This window comes from Chenopodium quinoa, unplaced genomic scaffold (assembly GCF_001683475.1).
Source record: "Chenopodium quinoa cultivar QQ74 unplaced genomic scaffold, ASM168347v1, whole genome shotgun sequence".
Lineage (NCBI taxonomy): Eukaryota > Viridiplantae > Streptophyta > Magnoliopsida > Caryophyllales > Amaranthaceae > Chenopodium > Chenopodium quinoa.
The window spans coordinates 152402-164701 of NW_018744304.1; the positions used below are offsets into that span (position 1 = coordinate 152402).

Genomic DNA, 12300 nt, shown 5'->3' on the forward strand with positions numbered 1-12300 from the left:
TATGTTCGTATGATCACCGGCCGATTGCGGCCTTAACTCTTCTAGTCGGCCGACGGTCATTAGCTGTTATGCCAGCTCTTTCTTGATTGACTTGCGCTTTTTGCCGACCTGCTGTGCTTGGAGTAACCCTCCTTCGGAGTTTTTCTCGGACGCCTTGCTATGTCCGAGTGAGGTAGGCTTCACGGCCAGCTGAATACATTCTTTTGCCATTACTTGGTTTCCCTGAATGAGCCTATTTTCCCGTCCGACCACTCAAACTTCATCAACATTAAGTAAAGGACAATTACTGCATTTGCCGAGTTCAGGGTCGGGCGGTCGATGATAACATTATAGCCTGTGAGCACTTTGACTACCATGAAGCGGACGACCATGTCCCTTCCCTCTCTCTTTTGCCCAAAACGGACGGGCAAGTTTATCTGTCTAACGGGATGGATAATGCCTCCCGCTAAACCCAACCAACGGGTGAGAAATATCCTTCAAAGCATTTTCTGGAAACTTCAAATTTTTCAAACAAGCTAGGCTGATTATGTCGGACGATCTGCCGATATCCATCAGCACTCGTCCAACCTTCAGGTTGGCAACCTTAAGGATGAACACCATGGGATCATTGTGGGGGGCTTTGACTTTGCCTCTGTCCGCCTCGCAGAGAGTCACCTCTGGGAAAGGCTCCAGTTTTACCTCTTCCGTCTGCATCACCTTCCCCAATTGCCTAGCATCCTGCTTAATTCCTTTCATGGTCGGGCCGCCTGCAGCAAAGCCACCTAAAATTACGGCCACAAACCTTGAGTGTGTGTTATTCCCATCTTCATCATCTTTTTTCTTCTTCTTCTTTTTCTCGGATTTGTTATCTGTCCGAGAGTAAGTGAACTTAGACTTTAGTACATACAAGTTGATAATGCCCTTCTCGGCCAGTTTGTCCAACAACCTCTTCAGGTTATTGCATGCGTTCGTATCATGCCCCACATCGTTGTGGTAATGGAAATACTTGTTCTTGTTTTTGTAATGGGTCGGCCCCCTCAAAGGCTGGGGCTTCTCGAACTCGAACTTGTCTTTAATTTCCATCAAAATTGAGTAACAATCCTTGTTGTATTCATACTGTGAATTATAAATCTTGGCTCTCTTGGACTTGGTCTGTTAGCAGTCGCCCACCTAGACTTCATTCTTTTCTTTTGTTGTTTCCTTCCTTCTTTTTGCCAGCCGAGTCTTGTTGAGAAGAAGGTTTCTTCTCGGCGCCCTTGGCCGGCTCCTCTGCTTTTGTAAGAGAACATAAATTAGTTGCCTCTACATATGATTCAACCTCCCATAGAACACCTGCGTATGTCCGAATCTTTTTTCTGATCAAGTCAAACTTGAAACCATTGTGCCTTAAACCTCGAAGAGCCACTGAGTAGGCTATCTGGCAGGTTCTGAATTTGTGCTTTCTCCATGTTAAACCTTTGAACATATGAACGCAACCCTTCTTTCTTCCCTTGAAAGATGGTTGCCAAGTTAAGACTAGTCTTACGGGGCGGTATATTGTACGAGAAGTTTCCAACGAACAACAGACTAAAAGTTGTAAAATAATTGATGCATCCGGCCGACAAACTATTTTACCAGTCTTGAGCCACACCCTTGAAAATGGCCGGAAAGCATTTCCACTAAGTTGATTCATCCACATTTATCAAGTACATCAGATTCATCCACATTTATTTTCAGTACTATTGGCACCGGTTTAAAGCAAGAACCGGTGCAAAAAACCCCACTTTAGGCACCGGTTCTGGTCCAAACCGGTGCCAAAAATACCCCAAAAAAATAAAAAAATAAATTTTTTTTTTTTGCATTTTTTTCACTTAAATTGATATAGAAACGTTAACATATATATTAAGTTACATTATTTCATTAAAAAAGGCTGTAATATTACAATTTTCGTCCAAAAAAATTAAATAATCCAGACTGCTCTGTTGTTTCTGTTCTGCTGCGCTGCTGTGCCTCTACCTGTTCATGCTGGCTGGGCATCTGTTTGCTTTTGTGTCTGTGTCTCTGTTATGTTCAGGCTGGCTAGGTGACTGGTTTGAGTTCTTGAGCTGTTGTGTTTCTGTTCTGCTCTGGTTAGGCTGTGCTAGGCGTTTGCTGTTCTGCTGTAGTGCTGTGTTGCTTGCTGGTCAGGCTGCTGTTTTTGCTGGGTTCTGCTGTGTGGTCCTCTGTGTTGCGGTATTGGTGAGCTGTTGTGGTGTTGTGCTGGTGGCGCTCTGATGTGCTCTTATTTGTTGGGCTGTCTTGCTCGTTATTGCTCTGATGTCCTAATGCAGTGAAGAAATAAACAATATAGGCAAGCTGATTCTTGTCACAAAGAATATCAACAACTTAAAATATCATGAGAATATAAGATATTTTAACAAAATAAAAAGAGTATACCTTCAGCAATATCATGAACTACTGCCATCTTGATACATCTGTGCAAAGCATTGTCAAAAGAAGATAATACAGCTCATTAACAAGGGAAATATCAATATGTCCAAAACAAGCATAATTGGTTAACATCCAACCTCTCCCTATTCACACCCGGAATGTCCCCATGCAGCAATCAAACCCATCAACGCCATTCGATACATATGATCAGCAATAGATTCAGGGCCCTTTATCCGATGATTAATACATCCCTGCTCCACCTGCCCCGGCCCCCTGCTGCACCTCCCCCCTCCCTGCTGCAACTACCCCCTTGTTTTATTGATAATAGAAGTGTACTCGTAATTCCCCAATATCATACTTGTATCTAAACACGACACAACAACCAAAGCTTTGAGCCACAGGGTCAAGTTGTTCACATAATTTCTATAATCAGAAACATTTAAGATTCCAGAATTAGGATAACAATTAAGCACTATAATATAGTACTAACAAGAAGATGCAGTAGAGCTTTCTAGGACAAATCCATAATTGCTTAACTGATTACAAAACCCATGATAATCCCTAAATTTTTCGGCAGAGCAATTCTGTAAAAAAAGATTGTCCAACCAAGTAAACTATAGCCAATTCATCTTCAAAATTTGTTGCTCTTCCTTTGCTGTGCTTAAGCACTCAACAGTTTTGCTAAAGGCAAAATGTACAAAAAAAAATAAAATAAAATAAAATAAAATGAAATAAAAAATATGAACGGGAGCACATAAGGTTAAAATTTTTTGCAAGTGATGCGGCTAGCACTAGAATGGCAAGTGTTATGGAATACTGGTATTTGTCCCGAGGGAGTTATATATAATACTGTAGACAGTTCTTCAAGAATGTATGCTAGATTTGTCAAAAAACAATAACAAAAAAAAGCATTTATTAGTTATTTAGTATAGTTGGTTGTTTGATTGGATTTTGATATAAAATGTAGAAGGAAGCAAGAGCAGTAGGGCTGCTGAGAAGTGAGAAAATGGAAAATTTAGTTGGGTGTTGTTGTGAGGGTGATGAGAGATTGCTAGTTGATGAGTCACACTTTCTAAGCATCTATTGCTTCCTTACCCTCACCTTGCTTCCACCCAGGTAAATTATACTTATTCATCATAAAGTTACTTATTTTACAGATGAAGTTCATGATACTTGTTGCTAATTAATTATACTAACAATAGTAGTAGCAATTTAATCCTTTTTTTTATCCCTTGTAATATAATTGTGTATATATGGTAATTATACTAAGAGAAGTGTTTATGTATGTAATACAGGTGACAAAAAATAGCAAATTATTTGTAGAGAATGCGACAGATAGGCTAAAGCTGTTTGTCAAGGCATTTTGTGCTAAAGATGATGTATCTTCTCAAGCATTAATCTCTCAAACAAGGTGTTTAGCTGGTAAAGCCAAGAAATTTATCCAGTGCATTAAATTAAAAAAAAAAAAAAAAAAAAAAAAAACAAATGTCTCAGGAGAGGAATTAAAATTAGGCTCACCTCAGTTTCTTTCTGAAGTGGAGTAAGAGCTATCACAAGAGATCTGGCATTAGGCCTTTCACGAGCTTCATACTGCAAGCAATGTGATGCTAATCGTACTAATTCAGTTCCATCATCATTTGAAAAATGGCCCTCTAAATTAGAGTCGATCAACATCGAAAAGTTTTTTCCACGTATAAGATCAAGTGCCTGGGAAAATCAAGAGAATTCTGAGTTAAAATCTTTTGTATTGTGTTCCCAAAACATCTGATAACTCTTAGATTGGTGTGCCAAGACCTAAGGCAATTAGAGAGCCAAAGTGAGCTAAAGAGTTTATATAAGATATATACTTTTTGGAACAAAGGGATAATTGGAAGGGTGGAGAGCGTGATACGATACTTAACATGTTTCGTAGTTTGACAAAACTTAATATCCAAATCCAATTTCTAAAGTATTGCAAACTTTAAATCATTCATGGGAATGTAAAAAGCTAAGCCAGCTCCAATAAGAGGACTTACAATTTAGCCCTATAATTCTTTCATGAAAGAATTTTGATGTGTCTAATAAAAACCAAATCTCAAGGATATTTGGATTCTAATATATGAGTTCTCAAGGATTCTTAGATTCTTGTTTCTTTCTAGTTCAAGTGGAGTTACTAAAGTAGCACACTGAATATAGAGGTTAATGAAGCATTAAGAGGGTAAAACATGACATGACACATTGAAAGTTGTATGAAAATTTGAAGTTTACATGGCTTGGCGGTATATGTTTCCCACTGAGCAGGTCAAGCAGTAAGGTGCCAAAACTGTAGATCACGCTCTCTGAAGAAATTCGACCTGCCAATTAGAAAGTAGGGCATTAGCTTCCTAGAGAAAGCATGCTTTCAGAAATTAGCAGCTCCATTGCAACAGCTTTATAACGTTCTCTGCACACATAACTAGAGAGAGACCTTCATCATTGAATATGCAATCAACAAGGAGATCAGGACAAGTCAATATTGTCATGTATACCATTCAGCATAGTCTATATTTACGGCAAAATGAATCATTTAGGAAGGGCCAGGTACCTGTCCTCATGTACTCAGGAGGAGTGAAAGCCAAATTTGTACTATAGCTTTTGCCATCTCGGCTGTTTTACCATCCTGTCAAAAGCTGAGTCACGACATAGAGTATATGGAGAAAAGGATAGAGACAAGAGAAAATATACAAGTTCAATTGTACCTGGTCAAATAGAACTCTATAAGCATTAAGGTTGGGGTACAATGATCTTCCTTTACTGCTACAATATTCCAAGGCTTGTGCTAAACACAATGCCACTCTCAACCTCATAGCCCATTTCAAAGGCTGATTTTCCCCTGAAGTAAATAAACAATTTGGAACTTAAACCAAAATACAATAGCACCATCAACACAACAACTTCACCCATGAATCAAAGTCAACTACATGGAAACTCTATCTACAAACGAGCATTCCTAACCATTTAAGTCTCATAATGAACGTTGTAAAACTGGTGTGCACAAACGTACCAAAACCAATCTTAATCAATTAAAAAAACCTTAAAAAAATATTTGATTATATTGACATTGCCCAAAGTTCTCCTTTTCTGTTTGAGAGTCCTAAGAAGATTACACCAATGATGTGGTGCAATTATTAAGAATACACTGGTTGTACATTGACTGTTGCTAACTCGACACAAACAATTTAGATCGAACTCGTTTCCCCTTGTCGAAAACATTATACTTTCTCGAAAATTAATAATAGGCATAAACTCTAGCATCTTCAAGCAACGTACCATGGTAATCATACCTCATTGATTATTACATATCGAAAACACAAAAGCAATGCCTAATTCAACACGACACATACAAAGTCCCTTTGATAGAAAAATAACAAATGCATAGTCAAGGTCACAACATTTCAATCTTAAACAAGAAAGTTATGAATTTAGATGATACTCACAGTGAAAGAGATGCTTAGAAAGTGTTTCATTGGGCATGAACTCAGCAACTAGCAATCTCTCATCACCCTCACAACAACACCCAACTAAATTTGCCATTTTCTCACTTCTCAGCAGCCCTACTGCTCTTGCTTCCTCCTACATTTTATATCAAAATCCAATCAAACAACCAACTATAAGATCATTTTGTACCATTTTTGCTACTAATAACTAACACATATATAAAACTATAAGAGCATTGGAAAAAATAGCCACTAACCTTTGAATTTGAACTCTTTTTTGTGGAGCAAACAAACTAGATCTACAATTCCTACAAATGATCGAATAAAAAATATTAAAATTAAAAAACTTAGGGTTTATGGTTAATTAATTGAAACTAGATTAAAAAAAATAGAAATAAAACCAGAACCCTAAAATTATGAAATTGAAAACCAAATCAACGACAAACCCTAGATTGCGAAGGAATTTAGTAGATTAAGAAGACCACATTACCTCGAAGCTGCTTCAATGGAGGTGAGAAATAAAACCAGAACACTAAAACCAGAACCCTAAAATTACGAAATTGAAAACCAAATCAACGACAAACCCAAGATTGCAAAGGGATTCAGTAGATTAAGAAGACCACATTACCTCGAAGCTGCTTCAATGGAGGTGAGAAAGCTCAGAATCGGCTTCAATGGAGAATATAGAGCACGAGTTCAATGGAGGCCAGAGATATGGAGAGAGAAGGAGGTGCTGCTTCAATGGAGTGAGAAAGCTCGTAAACAACTTCAATGGAGAAGGTGAAAATTCGGGATGGTGGAAGAGAAGGTAAAAACTAGAGGGAAAACAGAAGATGGAAAAAACAGGGGGAAAGAAAGAAAGAAAAGCAGGAGCCTGGATTTTTTTTTAATATTTTTTTAATAAGTGGGCACCGGTTTGAAGCGGTTCTAATTAAATAATTGGCACCGGTTTTGGTTGGAACCGGTGCCAACACTGATTTTTTCAATCCCGCCCATTTCTTTTGGCACCGGTTTTCAAGAACCGGTGCTAAAAGGGGGGTGCCTATTTCATTTTTTCTACTAGTGATATCCTTCCTAACCAGGACCGGGTGTCTGCCTGTCTTTAGCCATTTCAGACGTGTATCCCCACATACGGCGCCAAATGTTTTGGTGTTTTTTTGGATTCCCTCGGGATGCAGGTCGTGAATATAGCCGGACAGCCGCAAACACCTGCAAAACAACGAATATACCGTTTGACGGAAGATTTGCCTCCGACGATCAAGTTAATGATCAATAAGCGAAAGAATTTAGAGAGAGAAGTTAGAGCAATTTAATAAGCCTTGAATGAGATGTCTCTATCTACCCTTCCCGTCATAAATGATTGGGGTATTTATAGGGGTGGGAATATGCGCATTCTAAGGTTGGTGCCCTAAAAAGGGGAGATCTGATTGGAGCCAATCAGGTAGGGACACGTGTCCTTTGGGGGCGTTCTTATGGCGCCTTTCTCAGGATTTAGGCCTCATAATGTAAGGAGGCCTTCTATCTTTCAGATGCCCTTATGTTTGCCACGTGTCTTCTTCCTACTGGGACACGTGTTGCCTTTTTTATTAAGCCACGTGTCACTATAGGATTAGACCACATGTAAGGGTAATTTTTACCCTAAACAGTGTTGACCAGATGCCTTTAACAGAGTTAATTACTAAGAGATTAGCACATTCAAATAGAATGTTTTTATCCCATTATCCCATCCTCTATTATAGTGATGATATATTCAAACCCTAAGTAAGAAAATGAAATTTCAAAAATATAAAATAATCAACAATCAAAATTATAAATCCATAAATCAAAAAATGATTTCATCAACCACATAAAACATATCATCTATTACAACAACAACATTTATAAAACCCTAAGTAAGGTAATGAAATTTCAATAATATAAAATACCCAACAATCAAATTTAGATAAACCTAAGTCAGATGAACATAAAATATATTCTGAATTAGATTATAAACATACTGAAAAACCTAAGTAAAAAAAAATTCAAAAACATGATGAGTCAAATGTATACCTAGATGCGAAATTGGATATAGGTGTAGAAGTTTCGAGTTGATCGTCGAAATTTTCAGCATTCTTAGCCGGTGATCGATTAGCATTCTTCGACCTCATTATTTTGGATTAACGATGATATTACACCGTAAATTCTTTCTTATAATGGAAAAAATGAACTAGAAGAATAAAAGGAAGAAATGTAGTCGAAAATGGAGAAAGATTTAGCAAAACGAAGGTGTTGATTAAAAAATAATCGAGAAAAATGAATTGAAATTGGAGAAAATATGAGAAAGTGAAAATGACGTTTTTTTGGAAGAAGATTAAAATACGGGCTATGTGGAAGAAGAAAGAGTGGAATGGGCTATATGGAATAAGAAAAATAGCAGTTACAAAATGAGTAAGTGGGCTAGGCCGCTGAAACCCACGCGTCTCACGAAGCGTTGGGTGAGGTTTGCCTTACCCAATAGTTTGTGAAACTTTATATAAGACGTGGACAAATTCATGTATGTAGGAGGATATGATGAGGTTAGTTAACCCCACTTGAAAGTCAAGAAATCCCATTGAAAGCTTGCAAAAATATGGAAAATAAATTGGGCATATTACTTTGTAGTTTGAACCCACTAAGTAATACGGAGTACGAAGTATGAAGTAAAGCTGTTAAAAAAAACTATTATCTTGTTTTCCTATTTTTGCTGGCACATGGTGACTTTGACATGACACATGATAGTTATAATGCTTTGCCACTTTTAGACCCGACTACAACTTATGAAGTTTTTTTTACTTATTTTCAAAAGCCTGACCATTTGTCATATGAAAAGTTTATAAGGACAATTGCATATGACACTACTTTAGTCGTTCAAGGTACATACCCGTGTTGTATGAGCATCCTACTGCACATGGTATTTTGTCATTTGATGTGAAATTTTAAATTTCAATGGTATATTTTGTGTACCTTTAGAAACATATATAGTACCATTGAAGTCTTAAGTGATATATTTTGTGTACCATTAGAAACATATACTCCCTCCTTGTTTTAATAAGTGTTACACTTACTAAATGCGGCCGTGTTTTAATAAGTGTTACACTTTTTTTTTTGGCAAAAACTTTTTTGGCAAAAAATTACATTTTAATATTATATCTCTCTCCTCTCATGGTCCCCACCCAAACCCATTACTACTTTTTTTATTATTTCTTTCCTCTCATATTCATTACTTTTCAATTAATTATTAATTTCACTATCTTTCTTTTATAATTTTTTAATACTCTAACTACACGACTTACCTCTTATTTTATTCAAGTCAATTGAATCGCCTAAAAGTATGTGTCGGTCTAAGTGTAACACTTATTGAAACATAAAGGGAGTATAATATCATTAGTGGTATATTTTGAGTATCATTAGTATTATTGAAATTTACCTAGCTAGTCCATAAAACTCTATTTGTACTGCTAGAAAAGTTTTGTGACATATTTATACCAGCAGAATGTATTATAATACCATTATTACACTATCTAATGGAGTTATTTATTCACTTAAAGATAACTTTACTATCTCAAAAAAAAATTCATACTATTTACTAAACTACCATGATATGTACTGGTTTATATCGCACAGGTATGTACCAATAATTAGCACTATTTCTATCGCAAATCCACAATAGATAAGCTCTTTTTAAATTTAAGTATAGTAAGAAATTATAGTGAATGATTAGTACTCCCTCCGTCCCATTATTAAGTGTCCGTTTCTCATATTTCACAGGTTTTTTAAATGAATGAAGTGTAAAATGCATGTGTGAAGTACATTGAGAATAACTATAAAGTGTAATTTTTTGTTCTAATAGAGACAATAATGAAAAAACATGTGTGAAATACATGTGGGTACCAATTTTAAAGGTTATTTAGGGAAGATTAGTATGTTAAAAGGTATAAAGTGGGGGTATGTAGGTAATTATACATGAAACAAAAATAGTCAATTTTAGGCCACCCAATTAGAATAATAGGCATTTAATAATGGGACGGAGGGAATATAAAGTTTAAATATTTAGAGTGTTAATTTTTTTTTTTAGGAAAAATTTAATTCAGATAGTTGAATGTTTGACAATAGAAAAACAGTTAGCCAACCAAAAAGCTAAGAGACATTTAGGGTACATTATTTTTACAGTATTGTCACATATCAAGACATTTGAAATATACGAAATTAAATGCTTTTATCTAAACTTATTAGTAGAGCTTATTTTAATATTGATCTCCTTATGGACTAACTAAACTAATATTTCTCAAACTTACCTTTTTCAAAATAAAATGAACTATTCTTATCCCTTGTTTGAACGAAATTATTTTTCATAAAATAAGTGTATAGAGTGTGAATAGAGCGGAGCCTTAGTGTATTTATGCAGTATATCAATTTTTTTATTAGTTTCTCAAAAAATAAAGTTTTTTTTGGGATGTTCGTTCTTTGAATTGAACCTTTTTAATGAAAATCCTAAATCCGCCATTGATATATAAGGTCTATTATTGCGATTATTACGAAATAGAGGAAGTATATTAGTATAGATATTTCTTTCCTCCTATAGTTCTCATACTTCCCACTCAAACCCATAACAATATTTTAATTATTTCTTTCCCTTTCACATCCCTTACTTTTCAATAAACTAGAGCAGATAACACGCGTGATGCGCGCACCATAGCAAGCCATATTCAAAGAGTTCTTTAGGTTTGGCCGTAAATCATAAATTTGGGTATGACAACATTAATAAGAGAAGATATGTAAACAAATATTTTAAAGGGTCTAAATGTCCACACATTATTCTTGAGAGGTTTTAAAAAAGGTGACTAATGATGTGAATCAAGAGGGAAATTCTTTTGAAGAGCCAATCATATTGGTTTTAAGTCCTATAGGGTTCGAAATTGGAGGGAAGAGTCAAGAATGGTTAACATGCGTAGCCATTGAAGAAGATGCGTAGTTCATTACTTAGTTTTTAGAGTTTTGCTTACAAGTTTTTACCTTTCACTTGAAAGGGTTTTTCTTGTTTTAAGCACATAGGATTTCTATTTCAATTAGGAATTGTTTTCGTTAAGTGAGTTCCTAAGTTGATTAGAACTTTCTTTTGACAAAGTTAGTTCCTATTTGAATTAGGACTTATTTTAGCTTAGTAAGTTCCTAAGTTGATTAGGAATTGTTTTTAGCTTAATAAGTTTTCTAAGTCAATTAGGATTTGTTTTAGGAGTTTTAGGTTAATAAGAACTAGTCTTATTACTAGTTTCCTAGTTTAGGTGGAATCGGTTTTCCTATTCTATCTAGGATACTTGGGGATCAAGGCTAGGGTTTTATCCTAGTTTTATTAGACTTAGAATTCATTAGCTTAGCCTATAAATAATGTAATTTTCGTGATTTTTCAATAACATTTCGAAAATCATTAAAATTCAAGTTTATTGTTTAGCTTAATTGCTTACAATCTCTTTCACTAGTTTTCAATTCAAGGAGTTGTTTTGAATATTAGTTGAGCAACACTTAGTTCTAGGAGTAGTCTAAGTTTTGTTCTTCAAAATACTTAGTTCCAGGATGGTCTAGGTAATTTGAGAGGCGTTGAATTCGTTCCAGGAGTGGTCGTTTTCAAAGTCATATCCGGTTCGTTATTCTTAAGTTGTTTGATTTTCTAAGGAGATTCGAAGGGCTTATTTTACTTGTGTGATTTTACATTCTTTATTAAGTTAAGGGGGATAAATCCACATCAACTAACATTAATGAGGGCAAATAAGTAAATAAACATTTTAAAGGGTATAATTGTCCAACCACTGTTCATTTTCAAAAAAATGTTGTACATATTAATGAGGGTACATATATATGTAAATCGCATTTTGAAGGATATAATTGCACCACAGTATTCATAAGAGTAATCTTGTAATTTTTATAAGGTAGGATAGGGATTATTACCCAATATTTTTTCTTATACTGTAATTTCTTATGCCTCAACTAGAGGTGATCAACTATGGACCAACCCGCCAGCCTGGCCCGAATATAGGTAGATTGGGGCAAGCCTAAATACACATTTTTTAATTGAAAACCCAAACTCGGTTCGAAAAAGTCCAAAAATCCCACTTTGGCCCCATAAGCCCGCTTCTTTTTATAGAGTGCGCATGATATCTAATGTTAAGGCTCGATTAAACTCGAATTTTTGATCACCTCTAAGGCTCTAACCTCAACTCCACCACTTATGCCCTGTTCACTTCACCTTATTATTGCTGAACTGAAATTATTTTTACTGAACTGAAATTATTTTTGCTGAACTGAAATTAATATTACTAAACTTAAATTATTTTTGATGAAGTGAAATTATTTTTGATGAAGTGAAATTATTTTTACTGATTCTCTATTATATTTCTTCTTTAAAGTTACCGATTTTTACTGAACTGAAATTATTTTTAGTGAA

The 12300-nt window shown here is 35.4% G+C and overlaps 1 protein-coding gene across 6 annotated transcripts; it reads right to left on the reverse strand.

Annotated features, from left to right (window-relative positions):
* Window positions 1-1795: 1795 nt before the first annotated feature.
* LOC110695605 (probable serine/threonine-protein kinase At5g41260) lies at window positions 1796-8366 on the reverse strand. Of its 6 annotated transcripts, none has more exons than XR_002506127.1 (11): window positions 7893-8365; window positions 6472-7052; window positions 6334-6389; window positions 6101-6151; window positions 5844-5979; window positions 5106-5239; window positions 4952-5026; window positions 4636-4721; window positions 3907-4095; window positions 2395-2752; window positions 1797-2279 (listed from the first exon to the last, which is right to left on the reverse strand). XR_002506127.1 is itself a non-coding variant. In XM_021872812.1 (9 exons), exons 4-8 carry the CDS (start codon window positions 5129-5131, stop codon window positions 2406-2408), a joined length of 390 nt encoding a protein of 129 aa, XP_021728504.1. In that variant the 5' UTR covers window positions 5132-5239; window positions 5844-5979; window positions 6101-6151; window positions 7893-8366; the 3' UTR covers window positions 1796-2279; window positions 2395-2405. The 6 variants fall into 6 exon arrangements, 1 of the variants encoding a protein (XP_021728504.1); XR_002506130.1 differs by having other exon boundaries at window positions 6472-6576; window positions 7893-8360; XR_002506128.1 differs by lacking the exon at window positions 7893-8365 and having other exon boundaries at window positions 2395-2432; window positions 2526-2752; window positions 6472-7876.
* Between the last annotated feature and the right edge of the window lie 3934 nt (window positions 8367-12300).

Bases quoted from the DNA above. Each gene is read 5' to 3' on its own strand.
- LOC110695605 (XM_021872812.1), bottom strand. From the start codon at position 5,131: ATGCTTATAGAGTTCTATTTGACCAG. The intron at 4,722-4,951 runs GTACCTGGCCCT...TCTAATTGGCAG, and splicing joins TCCTGAGTACATGAGGACAG to GTCGAATTTCTTCAGAGAGC. The intron at 4,096-4,635 runs GTAAACTTCAAA...TGATTTTCCCAG, and splicing joins AACATATACCGCCAAGCCAT to GCACTTGATCTTATACGTGG.